Source organism: Falco cherrug, chromosome Z, assembly GCF_023634085.1.
Source record: "Falco cherrug isolate bFalChe1 chromosome Z, bFalChe1.pri, whole genome shotgun sequence".
Taxonomy (NCBI): domain Eukaryota; kingdom Metazoa; phylum Chordata; class Aves; order Falconiformes; family Falconidae; genus Falco; species Falco cherrug.
The window spans coordinates 18,956,390-18,980,995 of NC_073720.1; the positions used below are offsets into that span (position 1 = coordinate 18,956,390).

At 36.1% G+C, this 24,606-nt stretch overlaps 1 protein-coding gene across 1 annotated transcript in view; it reads left to right on the plus strand.

Annotated features, from left to right (window-relative positions):
- The window catches only part of NDUFS4 (NADH:ubiquinone oxidoreductase subunit S4), a 48,260-nt gene extending 27,127 nt beyond the window's left edge, over positions 1-21,133 (plus strand). Inside the window, exons 3-5 of the mRNA XM_055699443.1 lie at positions 12,051-12,223; positions 16,504-16,577; positions 20,925-21,133. Of these exons, the coding sequence (XP_055555418.1) occupies positions 12,051-12,223; positions 16,504-16,577; positions 20,925-21,028 (351 nt within the window). The 3' untranslated portion in view covers positions 21,029-21,133. The remainder of the gene's footprint in view (positions 1-12,050; positions 12,224-16,503; positions 16,578-20,924) is intronic.
- Positions 21,134-24,606: the final 3,473 nt, after the last annotated feature.

Below are 24,606 nucleotides of genomic sequence, written 5' to 3' on the forward strand. Positions count from 1 at the left end.
TTTGTCATCACTGATAGTTTATTTGTGAATCTGCATTTTTGCTGCAAAACAATCTACGAAAAAGTTTTTTTCTCTCTTTCTCTTTTCTCCCCTCCGCCCCCTTCCCACCCCCCCCCAACAAAGAAAGACTGCTCTGAGGAGGGAAAAAACTGTGTTGGTTAATTTTGTCAAGCAGCTAATGTGAAATTTAGTATTTAAAGTTTTTATTGATTTTGGGGATGGTGATAATCCTTGTCACTTCATGTATACAACACTGGTCTGTCAGAGCATACATGTATTTCTAAACAGTTTTATTTGTTTGGTTGCCTTTTTTTTTCTTTTTCTTTTTAAATATTTAAGTAATTTGACAGTTTCTTCTTCATGGTTTTGGCTGGTAGTTGTATTTGGTCTTAAATACAGTACAAACTCAGGTGTAGCTGTGTGCATACTCGCCAGATTATCTAGTTCTGTACATGTTTTAAGTACTGCAAATTCACTATATTGTGCTGTTTGGCAATTAAACCCCTTTTCACTTGGAACAGTCTAGCTCAATTCAGCCTATACTGCTTGCTACAACTTGTTTTTCTAAGCAATTGTAGTTTGATGAAGCTTGCAGTGGTTTAGAAAACCTGGTTGGCTGGATACCAATAAAGAGCTTTCTGCAAGCATGGCTGCAGGCAACAAGTTACTCTCCACGATAAAGTTTCTGTAGTTATGACAGTCCAAGTAAAGAAATTGCCGTCACCTTCAGCTGTCCTTTAAGAGCAATAAATAGTGCTATATTTCTAAAGTTCAGCTTGAGATAATTTTATTTTTCAGTTTAGAAAACTACATAAGTTGCAAGTAGCCCAGAACCTTGTATGAAGTGGTACATAGTTGAATAAGTGATAGCAATTGCACTCTTATCCCTGTGGAGGTTTGTTTTGGTTTTAGGACAGGGTAAAGGATTTGGATTTCTTTGTCTCAGAGCCTTCTCTTTTGGTGCATGGCGGTGCTATCTCTGCTGGGTATTGGAAGGGGGAGTGCCTGATATTGAGGTTACATAACCTTCTAACATCTCGAGTGTCTGTTTTGTCTGGGCTTCCTTCATGCAGCATTCTTGTGCAAAAATTTCAAGGCTTTAGTCTGGAGCACCGGGTCAAAGAATATGTCTCTTTGAAGGGTATGCAGGCGATTTTTTTTTTTTGTTGTTTCATGACACCGTATTTAATTTTCTATCAAAGAATACTGGTTTTGACGAGCTTGCTACGGTGGCTGCTCAAACAAATTAAAGGAGTGTCATTGTACCATGTTTAGTTTGTCTGGCTTCCGAAGGGTTATTCAACATGCAAATACTTGTTTTTTTAAGTCAAAGTATATAAGCAATGTTTCTAATCTGCTAGAAAGAATAAAAGCCATTGATACAGTCTAGTAATCAACAGGAGTAAGAAGTAACATAATTTCTGGAGCTGTTTTGCTTTTTAAAGACTAGATAGTATTTTCATGTTCTCATAATACAATGCCATTATCTGAACACCCAAGTTAGTATCCCGTGTTACGAAATATTTTTGTAGATCACATGAATTCTTGTCCTGTTGGGAATACTGAATGTACAATTAATTGTAGAGGGCTTGCAGTTCAATCAATGTGTCTTTCTGAACTTCTGTAGCATATCTAAGTTGTAGATTTAAGACACAAATCCTAGCCTAACTAACAGAGTTCTATGTACAGACTTGAAAGCTGTTTCTAGTTCTGAAGTTCTAGCTGAATAATTTTATCAAGTCAGAAGGGAAAAACTTTCCTTGTCTAGAAATCCTCATAATCCTGTGGGAATCGTTGAACATCTTAGTCATACTGCAAGAGAGCTAGGCTCTTCTGCAGTACTATGTCTTTCTACTCAGAAAATGAATGATGAAATGGAACCAGATGCACTTACAGTTTGTGATGGCTTGTTTATGAGCTATCTTTGAACTGCTTTTATGGCTGCTTTCTCAGATTAGGAACATTAACCTGCATTAAGTGGGGACATGGGCCATGGAGGCAGCATCTGATGTTGAGGTTCTAGTATGCAGTTTAGTTCTTGTGTTGTGAAGCATGCACTGTAGGGAAATTGCTCAGTCTTTTTATGTGTTGTGGCTTACAAGTAGTGCAAAAGAACATCTCAGCTTGATGGTGAAGTAAATTTTATCCTATTACTTGTTAGCCTGAAAGCTGGGTTAACAAGTAGGCAGAAGCTGAGCTATAAGGAATTTCTACAAAATGCTGATAAGACATACCAAATACAGTATTTCTTTAAAGATGTTACAATTATTTTGCAAATGTTTTAAAAAAGTTAAGGCTATCATGATTATTTCCAATTACAAACGTGAAAAGTGGATAGTTTTTCCTTACAGATTGATTTTATAGATGTACACATATATTCCTGTATAAAAATAAATAACTATTTTTTCCATTTTTTATTGCCATCTCCACTCCATTTGAAAGCCTTCTTGAGTCAACTAATTCTGGTTCTTTAAGTCAGAAGTTTGTTATCTTCTTCCATAGTGTCTGTTTCCAGTACAGTGTCTTACTTTATCATTGTTTAGTAAACACAATTGTACATTGTAGCATCCTTTGATTTTATTTATTTTTCCTCACAGTAATAGAAAACTGAAAGGAAAGATGTAGATACACTACATGTAAATTTGAATTCAATCTGAAAAACTAATCACTGAATTTAATTGGTGACAGATTTCTCTCTACTTTATCAGGAAGTGTAATACCATGATTTCTGTCGTGTAAATAACCTTCAAGGCCAAGCATATAAAGGCCAAAGCAGAAATTACAGGGACAGACTACTAGGCAGAATGAACTGAAAACAGGTTGTGAAATAACACTAATACATTCTAGTTATGCTTCAGCTTTTTAGAAAAAGATTGTAGAAAGCTTCTATTTTAACCAACCATATGGATGAATTTAAAGGAACTGTTTTTGTCTAGTGGTGTTAAGCTGTGTATTTTATTGATGATGTTGAAACAGTTGAAACCCCATCAATTCCTGTATCCATTGGGGAATAATGACTGTGTTACTGTTAGAAAAGAACCTTCTAAAACACATTTTAAGGCTTAAAAGCTGTATGCACTAATTAACAAAATAGAGTGAACATTTAAGCTGTTAATAACTGCAACATCCCTCATGCACAGACCTTCAGTATGCTAGCACTGCATACAGTTTGTTATTGTGCATCTCTTTAACGTGGGTAACTGTGTCAGTTCTTTCTTGGTTCACTACCTGCTGTGTATGGAAGTTATGTACACTATTCAGCACTTGCTTTCAACTTTTAAAGGCCATGCATATTACACAGAAGCATTACATCTTTCATTAGAGTAAGGGACAGCTTACTGTCTGTCTGGCTTGTAATTTCTTAAAGGAAACTTTTCTTCTAAAAAAGCATGCACCAATAGCAATGTTGCTTTAAATTTCCGTTTCTTGATTGGGGATTTGCTCCTGGTTTTCTCCCGTGTTGTATACCACTTGTTACTATGTGGCAAAGATCTGTTACAGAAATCACTTTCTTTTTAGAGGAGGTGTAAAGACTAGAGAACATAGATCACCATGAAGGCAGGCATCCGTTTACATGAACTCAGGGTTTCTCGGTATTGTTTGTAGTAGCAGACCATGCACTAGTGTGACATTATTGTCAGGTTAAAACTTTGAAACACTACTTTTTGCCTTTTATCCACCCCCATCTTTGATGAATTGTCTTTTTTAAATAAACCAGACCCTAAACAGTTTGTTAAATTGTAACCATTAAATTATGTTCCACAGTTATAATTACATAGGGAATTAAGAGGTGGGAGGTGAAATGCAAAGAACACCAGAATGCACAATAATGAAATTTAAAAACAAAACAAAAAATAGTATTCTTTGCTGTAGCTACCAGCCCAGGGAGATTTTTGACTAGTTAAAATGAATTCACAATGGATGTTTCATATTATGTAGTGATAATGTCTCTGATGGTTTCATGATAGGAAACTACTAGAGTTCTCAAATCTTAAGACTGCACTTTACGTCCAAATTTGAACTCAGCAGCTCAGACCTTAGGATATTTGCTTTCCAGATTACAGTATGAATTGGCCAAGGTGTTCCTGCTTCACTGCACTAATTACACTGCTGCTGTGTGAGTACTGTCCCAGCTCGCTGCTGGGCTGTGAACATCATGCTTCCTTGGGTCTTCGCAGCTTGAACTGGTAAGGGACCTTTCCACAAAACTGAGAAAAGGCACCCCAGCCACACATTTAACACAGATTAGACCCCTTCCTTACAAAAACTGAAGACGGTGAAACAAATGGTGCTGGTATTTGGGAATTCCACCTGGGCCTTACTTGCAAAATTTCTTAGTGAGTACTTTAAAGGAAGCTTTGTAAGGTTTTCAAATAGGCATAAAGCAGATGAGTACTGTTAATTTTCTTGTTTCTGACAGAATTCCTGAAAAACAGTAACTTTACAAAAATCACTTAAGTTGTATGCTTATCATTTATTTTGTAAAGATAGGTAACTTTTAGTGAATGTTAAAAATAAGGACTTTACTGAAGTGGCATTAGAAACACACAAAAAAAATACAGAAAATTATTCCCAATGTGCAAGAGTAGCCTGAATTTTGGCTCTCGCTTAAGATATGGAAGACCCCGTGCTGAGCTGCAGGCTGAGGCTTTGCATCAGCAAAACTACATTTTATAACTGTAAGCTCAAGAGTCACCTTTAGTGAATAATTCACCTAGATGTTCTTGAAATACTATGTTTAGCTTTGCAAGCCAGTTTGCTTATTGTGACTTATGTTAGGAGTATAGCATAAATAATCAGAAGTACAATCTGAATAAATTTTGTTTGAAAGAACATACCGTCACTGAACTGGAGGTGAGCTACAATATACTATTTATGTAATAGCATATACAAATATGAACTAATCGGGGGAATCAGTACAATGCTGTCTGGTGGGCTCTAGCTGCTAGTACTTTGTCTTCTTTCCTTTAAAGCTCCTTCCTGCCTGCTTGTTTTCCAACTGAGAAATAGTTTATTTAAGAACAGTTGCTTATGGTAGTAAAGGAGCAGAGTGTTGTCATAACTAAATTATTCTAAGCGGAATCAGATTATTTCAATTATATCAGCTATATTCAACCAGTTATCTCCTTTCTAAATGTAGAAAAACTAAAACTGCCTCTCCTTTTATTTGATAGTTTAAGGTCTAAAAACTCTGCTGTAGTCTTACTCTTAATTTAATTGATTTTTTTTTTTTGCACATTTTTTAATCTGAAGATTGTGAAGTTCTTGGAGAATGCTTGAAAGTTGTGCACTGTAGAAAACTGCCTTACGGGTAGTAAAAAAATCTCAGACATTTGTGTGTAAGCAAAAGGTTTGCTTACATACACTTTGAATGGGTTCTAGAAAATGCATTCCCTCTAAATCTTGCTGTGTTACAAGAAAAAGTATTCTACAATATCTGCTGTAAGTAATTAAGACTTTTTTTCCCCCACCTTGTTCAAGATAAGCCCACTGTGTATAATCTCCTTAATTTGAAGAATGTCATGACCACACTTAAGTCTCTGATGACTACTACTAGCAATGTCAATCTGTTTGTATGAAATCTATTGCTCTCCCTTGACTGCACCTACTTTTCTCCATTTAATATTCTTAATATTTCTTACTTTCGGTCATATGGAGAAGCTCTGAAGTGTAGACCCAGATATTTGGTTCCTCTTCTCTTTAATTTCATAGTATTTACCCAGACAACATTTACAAAACTAAGACATACTGTTACAGGAAAAAACCCGTACATGATTAATAATCAAATAATCATTTTGTCTTGCTCTTTGATTATTCCTTGGCAGAAAAAGTATACTAAGCATGAAATATCTATCTGTGCTGAAAGTGGGACTTAAGTGTTTTGACTGTTTCATTTTTAAATTTCTAAAATGTTGTTTACCTGTCCATGAAGAATGCAAGCTGAATGATTGGTATTTGTCACATGTTTGTCAAGAAAAACACCTCTCCGTTTTGAGGCTTGGCAGAGCACTGAGGTGCGAAATCTGAGATTTTTTGTTTTATTTTTAGTATTGTGGTTTAAAATAACAAAAGCACAGATCAGCAACTTTTGCCATAACTTTTACCATTAATTGCTTTTATAAATACAGTCTTTCTTTTGCAGAAGACGAATATGGATATGAAATTTGGGAATGTAATGCAGACTATAATGAAACTGTTTTAAGATGAGAAAGAAGAGTTAGTAAGCAGGAAGTTTTCTACTTACTAGTGTGAAGTCATGTTCCAATTTGTGGAGAGCACCTGGGATTTTTAGAAATCCAGTCAGTTATTCCTGTTTACTGTTCTATCACGTTCTCTCTGAACAAATCCAGGTGATGTTAGTTTAATGTGCTTGTGGGATGTGTTATGCCATTGTGTTTGTAGTAAGTCATGCAATCAGCATGGAATAGTATTGGGCATGCACAATATTGTTGGGAAAGTGGAGTGAGCCTTTGTGCAGTGGGATGACAGGGAAGTTCTCAAGGAGGCTTTGCGACAGCAGCAAATGTTTAGCTATCATGGCTGTTAAAGTAGTATCTCCTCAGCTGTGAAACACAAACTGATGAATAGAGTTTGCTGAAGCTAGCAGCGCTGGCGGATGTTGGACTGTTTAGGACTCTGAGAACACCTTTACATAATGACAGTCAGTAATCTAAAAAGTATTGTAATAGACTTATGTGGATTCCAGTATTGTGACAGTATCTCCTTCTGTTAGACCCACTTTTCAGCATATCGTTTTCTTCATTTCCAGTTTCTCTTCAGTGATTTCTGCAAAACTGCCTATGGAAGGAGATACTCTTAAGTAGAAGCTATCATGCAGTCATTATTATCGTTGAATCCTGTCTCCTTAAAATAGGGTTCTTTCAGTGCTTTTCTCACATCTTTATTAATCGTTCTGCAGGATGGTTAGGTGGGAGAGCATGTTACGGGTAACACCATGTTGTTCACAAATTACTGTGATAATGCAAAATGATTGTGAAACCTGAAAGAAAACTCTGTTCTGTGTAATACAGAGTTTCCTAAGGGCAGATATGCTTTTTTCCCCTTGTTATGTCTGTAGCTGTTAGAGAAATGTTGTCTGACCGCATTTAGTTCGTTTTGCTCCATTTTTCCACTGACAATTTGCATAGTAGATTCTGTTCTCTTGCATTTGTTTCAAAAACACCGTATTGAAGTGTAGAGACATAAATGTTCTCATCCTGACTTGCAGCCTAAGCAGCTGAGCACACTACATAAAAAGTCCCTTTCACGGCAGCTATTTTGTGGGTATTATGCAAGATGTTCTGTGCTTTGATATAACAGCTACTAAAGAAAGTGTATTGCAACATTAATTTATAGTGAAACTTTATGCACTTAGTCTTGTAAAACATGTTGGGGGTGGGGAAGAGAGCAAGCTGTTGTAAGCTCCAGAAAACTTCTCCTCCTTTCTAACAAGTGTAAACTATTGAGGTTAAGTAGGTGGGGCAACCGGAAGTAATTACTAAGGCCAGTGGCATTTTTGCGGTTTAATAAAGGCAGAAGCTAATTATTCAGTTTTTATTTAAGTGAAATGATGCCAGAAAGGAGGTTCCTGCAGGGCAGCTGCACTCCTTCAGTGTTACCCTAATTTACCACAGACACAACTGTCACAAACAGAACTTTTAAACTTGATATATAGCCACGAAAGTAAGGAGTCCTTTGTCTGGAATGCATGCAGAAGAACTCCTTTATACAAATCAACCGGCAGATGACGGACAATGATGAAAATTTGATTCTTTGAAGTCATAATGGTCATTGAAATGTGTGAAATTCTGGTATTGAAAAGAGAGCAGCTAGCAAGACTCTAAATCCTGGGTGGTTGCTGGAAGCTTGCTGGGAGGTTTTTCTGTGTTTTGACATCAACTTCCCATTGCTTGTTCCCTGTTTCCTTTATTAAAAAAAAAAAGAGGGAGGGGGATGCTAAACAGTAGATAGTTGGTAGTGGTTATGTACAGGTTTTGTCTACAGTGGAAAGAAATGTCCTAGGAGAAACATGACACCTTTATGCACACCTGACCCATTTGTTCAAAAACATTTGTTTTCAGAGATTCTTTCAATCATTGGTCTTTTTCCCTTGAATGATAGAATTCCGTTTATTGTCCCCTTTGGAATGTGTGCTATTGGTAGAGTACTTAAAAGAAGGAAATTCTCATTTCCTTTAAAAGTCATCTTCATGCTGAATATTGCTTTCATTGACACTGCCTCCGTGAACCAGTTTTTCTCACTGCTGTATAGCACGTTTATAATTTCTTATTGCTCTTCCTAGAACAGCTTTACTTTCCACCGTGGCAAGCATTCATAGATAGCAGTGTAAGTTATAATAAAGAAAACCCCTTATCTTCATTTGTAAGCAATTTGATGTGATTTCTGCAGTTTAAAAAAAGTGTTTCATCCCTCTGAGCTTATTCCAGGAAGAGCCAAAATGTTTCAAAATGAGTATTTTGGGTTTTTTTGAATTACAAAGAAATTCAGAGGTTGCTATTAAAAGAAACAACACACTATGTATATTAAGAAAAATATAATGTCAGAATGCACCTTTTAGATGATAGCCTGCCTTAAAATGTGAAGCAGGATTGTTAATTTCTAGTAAAGCGAACCTGTACAGTTCAAATCTTAGGTCTTTTATATTGTCACCTTATTATTTAGAATTTTGAGTGCTGAACACCTCACTAATATTTTAATATGCTAATGTGGCAAAATTCAGTAAGGAACACTTTAGGGAAAAGAAAAAAAAAAAAAAAAGAGATAGTAATGTGAAACCAGCTGTCAAAAAATCTTTGTTTTGGAAAGTTGGTTCACAGGTAGTTTCAATGAGAACTTGAACTCAGAACAAAGCACTGAAGACACAGTAAAGAGTTCAACCCAGTGCAGCATAGTTCTTTTCAAGTATTATATTGTTTTAATGGCATCTTGGAGTGGGAGCTTTAGCCCATTGAAATGTCGCTTAAAGGACAGGTTCTTCTGTCACTTGCTGGAGCTGTGTGGATGAAATGATCACAATAGAGTGTTGTAATGCATTTTAAAAGTGTGAGAAATCAGTTTGTCTAGACTAAGAGTGCGCCTACAGGGAATAGGAATTTTAGAGCTTCTGTGCTCTTTAGGTGTCAAGTATGTGATAGATGCCAAGCCTTTTTATTCCATATCTTTGGCAACAGCTCAGCTATGCTACAGTACCTTACATGTCTACAGCAAGCATAACCAGTGATTTTATGTCAGGACAACTTGGGTTTCAGAAACCAGAAACTCATTGTCCTAACAACTGTCTGTTCAATTGCCAGCTTTAAAACAGGGAAGATATCAATAAACGATTGCTAGATTCCCAGAAGGCATGGAAACTTTAGCTATAATGAATCAAAGTGTGAAGAGCTAGCAACACCATGTAGATATTTTAGTTTTCAACTTGAAAAGATTTTTTTAATGGGATGAATCCTGTACTGTTAGTGAAATAACTTTGATTTGGAGCCAACTGAGTGCCCAAAAAACCATGGCTTGAAGGAACTTATGGTTTGTCTGGGGTTTTGGTTTTATTTTCATTCAGATGAACAAGTCTAGGCATTTCTTTTCTATGGTTGCCTCATAAATACAGCATTTGCTGCTTTTTAATGCTCTCTTTAGATTGTGTTCTGTGTACACTAATAGGTAGTATTTTTATGGTTCTCTGGTGTGGAGGCTTCAAAAGAGGAAATTATGTATGTCGGTAATGTTATTTCATGTAGTATCTTATTTTAATAATTCCAGATAATTCTGGAAGAATTCAAAACCCTCTAAATCTGAAGCATGAATTGCTGAGAATAATAGTAGTTAAGAATACCATTATTCTGAGCTACTTTGAAGCTTGCACATTTGGAGGTATTCGATAACAAACCTAGAATTTTTGCCTGTAGCAGATAGAGGGGGGAAAAAACAAAATTTTTGTGAATATTCGTATGTTTTCTAGATATGCATGCTTGTTTAATACAGAAATAAAGGCTAATATAGTAGCCTGTTCCTATAAACAGGCAAGCTGAAACATTGAACCCCTGCCAAACTTTACTGCAGGTAAAACCCCCTTTTTTGTTAAAGAAAGCACTTTGCCAATTCAAATAAGAAAACTTTAAGCTATTTCCTTCCAAAACTGTGGTTTAAGCTTCAGCAGTCAGAAATGCCAGTCTGTCAGGAGATATTTTACATACATGTTGCAACATTGCAGTGACTATTCACGTTTCTCTTTCGTATCACTGCTAGACTCATTAAAAATAAACATTACTCGGTCCTAATGAAAGCATTTATAATGGAATTGTTAAGATATTTTGACGCTTTCTTTTGGTAGTCTTTGTAGAAATGTCAGACATTGAAAAATTAAACGTGCATGCTTGTTTGTTTCTCCTGCTGTTCTAATTGCAAATACAAGTCACATGCTTTAAACTTGCTCTGTTTTGTAGTTTAGAGAGACTATCTCCCAAAATCTATTTTCTGAAGTAAAACAAAAAAATGACACTTGCCTCATTTCAAAGGATGATCTGGTGACAGCACCAAGAGCTTTCAAGTTTGCCACAAAACAAAATCCCAGAAAGTTAGTAGCTGCAGACATTTAAAAGCGACAGTGTTTTATTTAAACTTGTTTGGCTTTTAATTCAAGTCATGGCAGTCCTGGTGAGACGAGTTCAGTATGTCCAACGTTTTGCTGCACTTTTTTTGACTTTTGCCAGTTTACTATTTGTTCCTGGAGGGAGAAGGGAAGCGAAGGGCAAGAAAGGAGACCGAGGAGCTCCCACTGGCCTTTTAAGTATGTAAGGAACAGGAGCAGTTTAGCATTCTTAGAGATGGATTTGATGTTTGATTTCACTCTTTACTCTACTAGGGTGAAATGACAGGTTAATTTTATGTAATTACTGTTTAGTTTTTAGCAAGAAAGTTCACTTTGATTATACCAGATGCTGCTGAGGGTAATTTTTCACAGCAGTTCTTGTGAAGTTTTTCCCTATCTTATTCTTTGTTAGTCAGTTAATATTTTATGCTGGTTTTGTGATCCTTCAATTTTAATCTTTGTTAAGTTTATTTGTTGAGTCACAAGCCAAGCCTTAATAGAGGAGGGCATCCTACTACTGACTGTGTGCAATGTTACGAGCCCTTTTGTGTCTTTGAAGGTTGGAATCCCTTGAATCCTTTTGTCCTTCACAAAAATGCTGATGAATGTTACCAGTATCAATGTTCCTCTCTTAATCGTGAATATCAAGAGAAGAATTGACTGTAAAAAGCTGATACTCGTAGCTTGAAACAAAAGGGAGTCAATTTTATAGAATAACTAATGGTTAGAGAATTAAGAGAGCTGGATTCTAGTACCTGCTCTGCAGTCTCAGTCAACAGAATATTGTGCAGAAGAGAACCTCCTGCCTCTTCTTCCTTCATGCTAAGCATAGCTTCTGGGGTCAGTGTGGATGTCGGTGCCTCTTAATAACATACAGACTTCTGTCTGAGTGAAAGAGCTTACGCTGTGGCACGTAGTAGGCTAGCTAGGAATTTGGTAAATAGCCCTGCTCCTATGAAATTCAGGCTCCTAATGTTAATGTAAAATTCCAGGATTTGTCATTTCAGTCTGTGCTCCAGTATTTTCTTTAAGGGTGAAAGAAGAGTTGACACATCTCCACATTTACTTTAACTGGTGCCAGTTGGAGCAGTCCTGACTTCGCAGTTGTGGTCAGAGGATGGGAGGGAATGTCCTGTCCCTTCTCTGACACTAGCAGTTCCGTAGCAGGGAAATGAGTATGTTCAGGTAGCTGATCCATGCAAAATTTTAATTCAGCCAGGGGAAGTAGGGTGATAGCAGCCCCAGCATCTATCAGCTTCACTTTTTTTACAACTGGACTCGTAACATACTTGTTTGAAATTTTTTTTCTTTATTTGGAACTTTAAAAATTAAGCATGAAATTATGTAAAAAATTAAGCATGAAATTATGTAAAAAGCGTAAGCAGTGTTATTTTACAAGCCTTTTACATGAACCCTTTTTTAACAAGTTCCCTTGTGTTTTTCATAGGATATCACTGCTTTAACTGGTGTTCCAGATGAGCACATCAAAACCAGAAAAGTTCACATTTTTGTTCCAGCGCGTAATGCAATGCAGGCAGGAGTTAACAATACAAAGAAATGGAAGATGGAATTTGATAACAGAGAGCGCTGGGAGAACCCTTTAATGGGCTGGGCATCTACGTGAGTAGTTACTGAATGGGAAATATTTTTCTTCTATATTTGGCTCTTACGGTTCATATAAATGTTAAGTTTGAACTATCCTTCCTACCTGTAAATCTACTTGTGTTTTAACAGTTCTTACGGCAAGTGCTTGGGTTATTTAGTCATGTGATTAATGATCTGTTATGTTTAAAAGATTTTAGCTCCCAGCATCATCTGGAAGAGTTTGAAAAAAGTGTTAACAACAAGAAATGTGAACAATTACATTTGCAGTGATGTTACTGTATGGCAGCATCAGGGAAAGAAGATTATTTGTTAGCTGAAGCAGTAAATCCTCCTCAGCTGTACAGTTGGGTCTTTTAAATTTGGTTAAACATAAAATCTGAATTATTTTTTTTTTACATAATTTTATAAATATCCTGAAGATCTGAAATGGAGCCATACCTAATTTAAAAAAAACCAAACCAAACATATTTAAAATATTACACTGCTTGTTTCAGTGTTGCTAATATTAGCAGTAAAAACTCTTAAATATGCCAGAACTCAGAAAACTACTAATCTTAGCTAAAAATGCTATAATTTGGAGCCATAAGTACAATTTGGATGCAGCTAATTTTTAATTCTTTTTTCCTTATATAAAGGTACTACCTACATTTTACAGTGTACTTAGAATTCCTGTAAACTGTGAGGGCTACACTAGTAATTCTTCTGACAGTGTTGTGGTTTTGATTTGAAGCTGTTTTGTTTGAGGCATATTCAGAAAAGTTAATTATTCTACATAAACAAAAAATAGCCACTAGAGAATATTGTTTAAACTTCAGAAAGGATACAACATGTATTGAAAATTTCTGTCTGCAATCATATTAGTGCTTACAATGAAAGAATACAAAATTACATGAAAAAAAACTTAAAACTTTAATTATTAAATAATTTGAGGACATTTTTTGATACATTCTAAGTCCAGTCACAGAACGTTTTTTTTTAATATATTTTTTTTTTACTTTTTAAACATATTTATAAAATAAATGTATCCAGAAATATTCAGAATAATGCTGAAATCAAGTCTTCCTGTTATGTTGGTTTCCTGTAAAAAACTGAAAAGACTCACAACCTGGAACATCTCAGTTGTATCAGTATTGCAAAGTACTAGGGAAGCCAAGCTCAACTGTCATTAGACGTGAAAAAATACTGAATATGAATTAACTTACTAATTGTATTTAAACAGTCTGTTAAAATAGCTGTTCTAAAACTATAAGCGTTTATATAACAATGACCTCATGTCAAGCATGTCTTGGGGGTTTTTCACCATTTCATCTTAAGCGTATTTAAATTGTTGTTTCAGAGGATAAGAGTTCAGTGATTTAATACATGTATGCCTTGGGTGACTCACCTGCTGAAGATGGCTACATTTAACAAGTAATGACCAGGTTGTTGTTTCATGGGGCCTAAATTAATGAAGTAATAGACTGTTGACCAGCAATACACCTTTCCCTCCCGACTTGTGTGCCCCCTAAGTGTCTAGCCACTGAAGTATGGTGGTGTAAACACCACTGCACAGATGTAACATTTTAGCAGGTGCTACTAAAATCTGCTTTGGTTCAGTTTGAATTTTAACTTTTCTTCTGATCTCCTTTTGCTTTTCAGCTGTCTTTAACCTCCCCAGACAAATTATTTTATGTGTGGGATTTTGCATCATCTCAGCCAAAACAAATGCTTTTAACCTTTCTAACAGTTATAACCATTTGTGCTAAATAAATGACCTAGAAAAATGAGCCCTGGTATTAAGGGCTTACCTGTATGTTAAATTGTCCTGGAGTGATCTTACTGTGGGAATTTAAAAAAGGAATGACTGTTTTGAACTAATCCATCTCTGCATGTGGTTTTATTTTGGAGTAGGGAAAGAAATATTTCCTGTGTAAGCAAACTCCAGGTAGGTCAAAAGCAAGTGCTGTGTTGAGAATTGACACAGCTAGGTTAAGAGCTTTTTAAACTAGTTTGTATCTGTTCATTTTTAAGGGATTTTTGCAAAAACTATTAGTGGTCATTCTAGTAATTTCAAATTACCATTGAGCACTGAGAAATACCTAAGAAGAGTTTCTTCTCTTCAGATTTAATTTCTGCAAAGAACAATTCTTAGAAGTTTTCCCATTCACTCTTGAATAATGTAATGGGATTAGTGATTTAGAGCCCTTTAGAGTCTGGAGATTAGATCCCTTTTCCTCTGAACTCAATGTACTTGCTTACCTGTAGGTCTTTGCTATACTTGTATCATTTTACAGTCTCATTTGCTTTTTTTGTTGCATTTGTTGTTTCTTGGATATAGGTTTCTGTGGAAATAATCCAGCATTAGATCAAAATAAAATGGACTCATGGATTTTTTTTTTTTTTTAATTAGGCAGTTTCATTACGGGAATGCCTACGGATAGTTCTTGAGTACGTCTTTTAATATAAAGCTGTAAATGAAGGAACATGGGAAATACATGGTTTCAATTGTACAAGATGTCATAAGAGAACGAAACTTGGAATCTCTGTGACTGATAAGACAGTTTAGGGCAGTCATTGCACATCCTGCAGCACTGCTGTTGCTGATGCTATCAGGATGTGATGCTGGCCATCCAGAACTCCAGTTTGCTTACAGATTATCCAAACTTAAACACGTGGATAGCTCATTTATGGGAAGAAATCAAAAATCTGTATTTAGGTTGAATGAAAGATGATCCCATATGAAAACAGAACAAATAATTTCTGCACAATCCTCATATTCAAACTACCTCTGTCCTGTAAGGTTTTCACCAGACTTGCAGTACTGAACAGGCAGTGGTCCCTCACTACACATAAGACTTAAACTTCTTTGTTTCCACTTAGTAGTGTTGAGAAGAGTTTTACAACCCCAGCTGTGGAAGAGAAGGACAAAAAGCAAAAGTTGTCACGATATTGCAGTTTGGGTCACTTGATTCTCCACTGTTCATGTCATGGACTATTTCTTAGTTCCTAATTCTCCTTACTGCTCTGTAAGAGAAATCTTTAAATGTCTTCAAGAGAACCCATCTTAATGGCTTGTGAAAGTGTAATTTCTGCCTGTATGCTGTTTTTTTGTTGTTGTTGGGGTTTTTTTGGTTTTGTTTTTTTGTTGTTTGTGTTTGTTGTGTTTTGGTTTTTTTTTCTTGGGGAATATATTGGATATATAGTGAACTCCATTTTCCCATGTGTACATCAGATAAAATTACATTGTTGTCTTTGCTGGAAGCTAGATTCCCCCTTTTTCCCTCCCCCTCCTCCAGTCACAGGCTTTGTCCTTTATTGTAGAGAGTTCAGTGTAGCTTTGGTTGCTTTTTCTCTTCATTTACCTTCTAGCTTCAGAGAGAGAACAGTTGAGAGGCAGCTCCTTCAGTAATCTGTTGCAGTTTGGTTTTGTCTTCCCAGTTGTCTCCCAGGCTCATGTGCAGTGTTGTTTCAGGGAAGCATTATCTAATCATTGTGCTGCTACAACCAGTATCTTATTTTCTAGAAGTTTTGTAGGTTAATTTTTAGAGCCTATTTTTTTCATCACTTGTCACTGTTCGTAAATTGAGCTTTTGTAACAACAAATGCAGTGTATTTTTTAAACTGAGTTTTCAGTTTGTTTCAGAAAGGTTTTTGCTGTTTGATTTCTTTCAGAAATGCAGGTGAGGAATAGCTGATCATTTAAAACTAACCACTGTGTAGTTAGTTAGCTAGCAGTTTGTGGTTTTGAACTTTCTGTTCAGTGGTGGCCTGCGGTCAGTGTGCTGCACTGGAATAATTTGTGGAGGTCATGTGACCTCAGCCAAGCTGAACTCCTGAGTTTCTGTAATGTACTTTTCAGTCTCTTATTGATTCCTGTTCTGCTCACTTTTGATATTCTGCTCTTTTCTGTATAACATTATTTTTCTCCTAGCTGCTCTACAGACTCCAGGTCTCCTTGAAATGTTCAAAACTACCTTAAGCCTCCTGACCTTCCAAAAAGAGAGGCACTACAAAGCTTTAAAAAGAAAAAGATTGTTGCAGAGCAGATATTATAACCTCAGCAGGTGGTTAGATATATTTGTCTAATAAAAAACTTAACACAATAATTTCTGCAAGGAGTTAGGAGGGGAGGTTAACAGACTGAAAGGATGAAACAATACCCTACAGAAAAAAAGGTTAATCCCAGAAATAATTAAAGAGATTTTGAATGCCTTGTGAGGTGGCGTACATACAGCATTTGACTAGCATTTGAGATACAGATACAGTTTTTTTTTATTTCAAATTTGCTTAAAATTTGTCATGTGATTTTCTTACAGCGCTGATCCTTTATCCAACATGGTTCTTACTTTCTCTACTAAAGAAGATGCCATTGCCTTTGCTGAAAAAAATGGTACGTTATGTATTGTACAGGTTGGGTGTGAGTGATTCAACTTTCTATAGGCAATCTTGATTTCGAAGCATTAACAACAGAAAAAGTACAGGATAAAGTATCTTCCCTCTGTTCCGCAAAATCTGCAGACCATTAGTGCTCTGCTTGAGGAGGAGGAAAATGGGGCCGAATGTTTCCAAGGGCACTGAAGGCATGAATCTAGGCCTTTCACTTCCTGGATAAGTGTTCCAGCCTGTTAGCATTACTATTGCAAAAATAAAGCAAGTATCTGTGTTTTGAATAAGAACTGAGCCTTGCTTAACTCTCGGAGGAAAATCAATATTAATACTTCAAAACTATCCCAAGCTGCAGGTCCCAGCTATATGGCAGTTAAATTTTTGCATGAAGGCTTGACATGAGCATCTGAATTCTAGTTAAGGAAAGACTGTCAGAACCCTTGTAAGTGTTTGATAATCAGAAAAACTAAAATTAAGTGACTACCAAGTAATTATGTTGGACTTTAGTTTTGGCCATGTTGCAGAATGGATTTATCATTGAATCAGAGTATCTCATGTTGGAAGGGAGCATAAGGATCATCAAGTCCAACTCCCTGCTCATCGCAGGGCTACCTAAAACTAAACCATATGACTAAGAGTGTGTTCTAGATGCTTCTTGAACTCTTGATAGGCCTGTTGCCATGACGACTTCCCTGAGGAGCCTGTTCCAGTGACTGACCACCCTCTTGGTGAAGAAGCTTTTCTAATGTCCAGTCTGAACTTCCCCTGACACAGCTTCATTCTATTTCCTTGTCTCTTGTCACGGGTCACCAGTCGAGAGGAGATCAGCAGCTCCCCCTCAACTGCTCCCCTTGAGGAAGTTGTAGATCGAGGAAGTTACATGTTACTTACAAAGTACAGTACTAAAGTCTAAACATTTACACTTGATGATCATATTTGAGAAAGAGAGTAAAGCCAGTATCATTACTTAAATAATTTTAGTACTAATAGTGTAGCAGAAGGACTGTATCTGTAAACTTACTTGGTTATTCAGACTTGCATTTTCTGACAGAATTACGTACGCATAATCTCAGCCTTTTGAATATTCAGCAGTCATTCTATGTGTTGGTATGAATTTTTCACTGCATTTTTTTTTTTTTTAAATCAGTTCAGTTTTCCTTAAAGAGCTAGGCTTGATGCTTAGTGCTTATGGATGTGAGGGAGATTAATTGCACTGAGTTAAAGGCAGGAATAATGCACATGGAGTGCAAACTTGTTCAGAAGTCTTCTTACCTGTGGTCTACAGCTTTCAACTATATTTAGTCTGGGGTAGACAGGTAGTGAAGTTTTTTGGTCAGGCCAAATCGTGCAAAGTTGTTAGAAGGCTTAAGCTGTACACCCAAACAGGGTAAGTCCATTAGCTTCTACAATTAAGAATCTAAATCATTTAATGTGCAATTTATTTGCACTTTTTAACGATAAAAGCTAGTATTGAATTCCTCTGTTCCTCTTTAAATGGATTTTTTTAAACTTAATAGTCTTAATTTTACTGAAAATTAAATTGTATTCACTAAGAAATTAGTAGGATCATCATGTTTGTATTGGATATACCAGTCACTGTGCAATTCCAATAGTATTTTGTAATCTTTTGTGAAGAAATAAATTTTGGAGAATCTGCTGTTGCTTTACTTATGCTTCTTTGTGTTTAGTATTGTTCACACTATTTCCACTTATTGGGAAATTCAGACTATAAGAAAAAAAAAAGAATCCTGGCCTATGTATCACTATGTTAATGAGCTACTTATAACATGTCCAAAGATATGACATATTTTGTCCTTTTGAAATGCAGATTCAGGTAAAATACTTTATTTGTTCAGTGCAGAAAATTTATGCCTTCACTGAATTAGTAATGAATCTCCATTGCACAGGAAAACTGCAGAGAAATTCTGCCAACTAAACTAAGTATTAATATAATTAGTTCAATATTCACTTACCTAGCACCCTTACTTGTACCATAGTCGAGATGCACCAAACCTTTCTGCAGATACTGGCTTGCCTAAATTATTATTCCATTTTTATATAAGGTGGCTTAGTTTTATGCATATGATATGTGCATAGTATTTTCTATAGTAATAGCTGCAGTATCAGATGTAGCTGGAAATAAAAATCACAGTATTTAGTTCTGCTTTTGGAAAAAAATGAGAAACAGGCACACATTTACAGTAGAACTTAGGTTCTAAACTGATGTGCTATTGAAACATGTCTAAATCTAAGAACACAAATATTTACCTCTGTCCTTCCTGTATGAACCACCCAAGTTTTCCGTTACAAAATTCCTTAAGAACCTCAAGTTCAATTTCTGCAAATCCTAGGTATTTCAGGTATTTTGATATGATTGGGAAACCTAAGAGTTCTTTCTCACCTAAGAACTTCAGGAATGTGAGGCAAACTATCTTTTTATGCCTGCTCCATCTGATGGTTTTTTTAATGTAGGAGTAACAGCACTGAATACAGTAATGGGAGAGATCTCTGTCCAAAATATGTTAGCTGACGATAGTCTGAAGACAAGGCAAGGAGGAACCCCTTTTAACTGAATGAAATTAAAACTATAGCCTGTCGGCCTAAATCCTTTTTTGTCCTGTCACCAAGGTCGTTCTTTAAAAACATACAGCTTTAGTAACAAGTATGTAGAGTTTTTCTACTCCACAATAACCTTTAGTCAGATAGTGAGGGTGTACTTCCAGAGACAATTAAATCTGCTTTTCATCTACTTGGCTTGTATGCCAGGGTTCTGGGCAAGAACAACCTCCCCCACTGTTGTGGTATTTTTGTAAAAGTGACCTCTGCTCTCTGTCATGAACAACTGAAGGTGCCTAACTCAAAGAGACTGTTCCAGAGTGTAAAACCTTATCACATACTGTAGCCTTTTGCAATCCAAAGTTAGACGTAACTAACATTGTGGATTTTGGACAGCTATAGCAGCCCAAGTCATTGTGCTGGCTGTTGTGAATCTCTTTTGGAGGCACTCAGCTCCTTTCGATCTAGTCTATAAAAAGATGAAGCAATAACTTGGGGCTACAGATCCATTCCAGAAGCCAGTGTCTCAAAGTTAGGTGTTACAATGCTAAATGTTGCAATACCAATGTCTGTCTCTGGATCTAGTTCTGGCTGTTTACTCAAGCTTATATTTTTAATTGGAACAGAAGGCAAAAGCCAGTGCTCGCTCAGATGGAAAGAGCATGTTTTTAAAACCTCTATTCCAGTATTTCTTGCAAAGAATAGTTAACTTGGAAATGAATGTTGATCCAGCCTAATAAACATGAAGAAAATGTTTGTGTGACATTTTTGAATACACAAAATTGAGGCATGGTGACAAGACAACTTGTGTATGTTACAAATCATGTTTTGACATGTAGGTGTATCTTGAGTGTTTTCTGTGGACATAAATGTAAAAATTCATATATATGTTAAAACTTTTAAGAACTCTACAAGTTTTTATTTTAAAACTAAGGAAGAAAAGTATCATCTTATTAGTAACAGTTAAAACTGCATACTTAACCACATCTAGCTTCAACTCAAGTATCTCAACTTTGAGTGAAGTGTTGCAGCTAAAGACACCAAACTCTGGAATACTGAGTGCTGCCCTGGCACCTTTCCAGGCACCTGGAAGCTGCAACCAATTTGCATTTTGATTTACATAAACACTAATGTCTCCACCTCCTCTTTTTGACATTTTTTAGCATTTCTCTCGCTTAACTATCACATAATTTACTTGTCTTCTATCACTTCATTCTCTTTTCTTTTACCCCTGATTTTTTACTTACAAAAATGTTAAGTATTAAACTCCTTCTAATGCTGAAGATTTTTCTTTGGTCTTACTTTCTTTCGGCCTCTCACCCTTCTTTTTTCTCTAGCTTTCCAAGGTCTCCATTCTCTGCCAACCTTTGGGACTGATCTTCTGTATGCTACTTTTTTTCCATGTTTCCTTATCTTATTTTAATTTCCTGTCCCAGCACACACAGAGCCTTAGTGTTTCTGTGATTCTCTGGAGTTTTGTAGCCATGAACTTGCAGGACAGTCAGTGTTCCCTGTTGAGCTTTTCATTGATGACTGTCAAGTTTTTTGCAGTAGTAAAGAAAATGGGGCTACGTAGTATGGAGAGGTCTTAGCAACTGGGAGAACGGGCTTATGTCACATCTATGATACTTCTGCTGCCCACTACATAGGAATAAACTAGTGGATGCCTACGTGGAGAAAAAGATATTAAAGTTAAAAGGTTTTAAGTTGCATTTGCTCAATGTTATATGCTGAGAATATTTAGAATTCTCTTTTGTTTCTTGTCTCCTCCCACCATTCCCCCTGTAACCTCCAGGCTGGAGCTATGATGTTGAAGAGAAGAAGGTTCCAAAACCTAAATTCAAGTCTTATGGTGCAAACTTTTCTTGGAACAAGAGAACGAGGGTGTCTACAAAATAGGTTGGCATTGGCTGCCTGACTGCAAATAAAGTCAGCTGTGCTGTATTTATAGTCCATGTATAATACATCTCTTAATCTCCTAATAAATTTGACCTTTAAACTACAGATGCATCTTGTGATGTCTATTTAAAATGTTTTTGATGTCTCCAATTGAACCTGTTACAAACCTCCCTATAAATAGAAGAGATTTGAAGTGTTCATACTTCTGAAAAATTGCTGTACTAGGAAACTATCTAAAGGAATGTTTGAAATCAGCTGCAACTTTAAAGATTATGATTGCTTTTCAATGGTAATTTTATATTGACTGTCTTGTTTAAACTTAACCAGCCTTGCATATATAAGTTCTCTCAATAGAAGCTAGGATTTTTTCTTGCTCTATACAAAAGAAGTTGTCAATTGAAGACCAAAGTATGATATCTAAAACTTAGCATATGAGTAAAATGTGTATTATGTAACTTCCTTTCTGTCCTAATTAATATTGTCATTATTCCAGAAAGATTTATGACTAGAATAGAAAGCACTGATTTTTATGTTTGATATGGGGGAGGTTTAAACCAAAAGATTGGGATTGCAATTGTTTGTCTGTGACATTCTTCAAAAGTGAAACTAAGACAGTTTTCACAGATTGTCAGAATAGTGTCAAATAGCGTATATAATTATAATGCTATTTTTTAATTGCTAGTTACATCTTTATCTGCGTTGAAGTTTCCTGTTGCCTAACAGAGAGATGGTGATAGTATCTTAGCCTTCACACCAAATATGTAGCCTAAACTCAGTTTGTCTATGTGACATTAAATTGTTAATTTTAGTAATGCACAATATTCTGTTTGGAATCCTTGGTTACGTATCTATGGCATTTGATATATTCACTTTAACTTTTACTTAATAAATTGAGGTGTCAACACATGATCAGTGGAATCTGTTACAAACTGGGGGAAGGTACACCTCTTTCTATGCGACTGAGAGTTTTATCCCAACAGTTACAGAAGAAACAGGAGACTGCTCTCTCAATATAGATCTAAAGAATGGTGTAAGTCCTATAGCTGATTTCTAGCTGAAAGAAGGCATAAAACTACCTTGTGTTGCCCAGATTTGATTATATTCTTGTTTCAGTTTTAACCAGCTGCCCTATATGCTGGCTAACATTTCTTTAAAGCATTGTTTTTGACCCAGTTTCAGTGTAATCAGCCAGTTGGCTGATGTCGCTATTTTCCTATTGCAGACAAGAACTGTTATTCATCTTCCTATTGAGTGCTGCATTGTGCAGTGGAGCCTAAGGTCCTCCAGGAACGCCAAAGTGCACCAAACTGGAATCTTCACAGACCAGATTCTGCTGCATCTCTTTGTATTCCAGCTGAGCTTAATGTGCTGATCTTACTAAGGAGACAGTAGTTAAGAAAAGCCATTTGTTGGCGGTTTTTTTCTTCTGTCTTTTACAGGTGAAGAGCAGCAAGATCTTAATTTAATGGTCTTCAAGCTTTATAAGAATGTCAATATTAAATTGAAAAATGCTGGGTTATCTAATGTGGCAGGTGCACAGTTCTGTTTTTTAAGTTATGTAGTCCAGGGAAGTACACTGATAATGTTAGATACCTAACATTACCTTTGGACACCTAATATATGAAGCTGCTCTAAACTCATAACTAGAATCAGTTTCACATAGAGAACAGCTTCTTTTGGTTTTGTTTCTGCTACTAAGATAATGAAAATATTCCAAGGTGAATTTAAGTCCCCTTCCCACGGAAGAAAGCTTTTTTTCATAATGCAGATGTTCATTGTGATTCTGTAGTGCACACCGCACCCTAGGTCCTTAAGTCATGTATGAGCCCAGATCTTCTTTTCCTCTGATCACTTTCCTAGGACTTGGGTTTTTTCCTCCTGATAGATGGCTTCTTAAGAATGGAAGAGCTGATCATCATCGCTGTACTCTTCGAACCCTAGAAGTGGAGTGCAAGAGCTTGCAGAGGACCAGCAGCAACAGGAATATATTTTAAAGATCAAAAAATCTTCTAGACCCTCAGCTTCATTACCCTTTCATTAACTTACCAGAATACTACAGCAGTAGGCTGGAACTCAAGTTGTACAAGATAGTCTGACTGTCTTCAGTTAAGTACCTTCAGAAGTGAGTGTTTCATTGGTGAGCTTCTGTCTACTCTGCAGGGTATTATGACAGGTAATACTACTCCCAAATCTAGAATAGGTAAAAACAAAAGGCGCAGCAGGTAAACTACCATAATCGGTTCTTTTAGTATCCACAGCCATTGATCTGAAAATGGAGATCTAGAGATTTTGAGGACTCAAGGCTAATACAAATGCTGAAATAGATTACAGATTCATCTTGGTGGTAGGCGTAGCTGTACTGCATCCTGCTAAACAAAGCTTTTAATGGGAGTAATGTTTCAAACCTATGGAAGTGTCAGAAGCATTAATGAGAAAACAAAAAGTTTAATGCTCCCAAGCAAATAGAACACATTGTTTACTCAGTGGGATTTACATGAATCTGAGTTATCTTACCAGCTTACATGGTAACAACAACCAAAAGAGTATTAAAGAATTACAAGACAATTGTGTGCCAGTATTGCCGAGGAGCCTTACATGGATACTACATTCACATTCTCTTGTTGAGCTGTGTAGATTTGAGACGTTTTCTTTACAGTTTTGTGGCTTCCATTATTGTTGTGGGAAGTCTGATGCAAAAAATTAACAGGGACTGATCTGAAGTAGTTTACACTTGGACTTGTGTAGATACATTGTGTGAAGTTCAGGAGGCAGAACTCTGCACTACTGGACAAATTCCAGAAAATTAGATCCATGGTGTCACCAGCTTTCTGAAAAAAGGCTTATTACCTGTCATTGCTGTCTCAACCAGCTACATGACACAATGAGGTGTGGATTATTCCTGCCAAGTTTGGGTGAAAGTTCCTTCTTCTAAGAAAGGAGGATATTTTTAATAGATTTTTTTTTTTATAATTTTTGTAATTTTTTAAAAATGTCTTAACTACATAAAAGTTTTAATACATGAGTTTCAAAAGGTTGGCTACTGCAGTACTATAATTTGTGTTGAAAACCAGACTATTTTGGTGAAATCTTAACTTTAGTAATAACCTCTTTTTTTATTTTATCTCACATTTGCATTTTCCCCTTCCTGCCACTTTTTCTCCAAGTTCCTTACAATGTAATCTGTTCTGTTAATTGTATGCCTGCTTACATCAATTCAGTGATGAGGCACAGAAAAACAAAACCCAAACCAACCCTGTGTAGTTGTCTTCTGAATGTTCAAAATGGTCCTAATCTTTATATTTTATGGCATTTATTTACCTAAGCCAAACTGAAATGCTGGAAGTAAATGCACCGTGTTCTATTGCTGACTATAGATAGTAATACCTACTTTGCAGTACAGGACTTCTTACAAAATGTGATTGCATACCTGCAAATACTTAATATATTTTGCATAGTTCTGTTGTGTTAAAATGACATTTGCAGGATACCAAGTGATTTTGAAGATTGGCAGCATTCATAATGCCAATGAACAATTTTTTTATTGTAATAAAGGCCCTGCAACTCTCAAAGTCGTGATA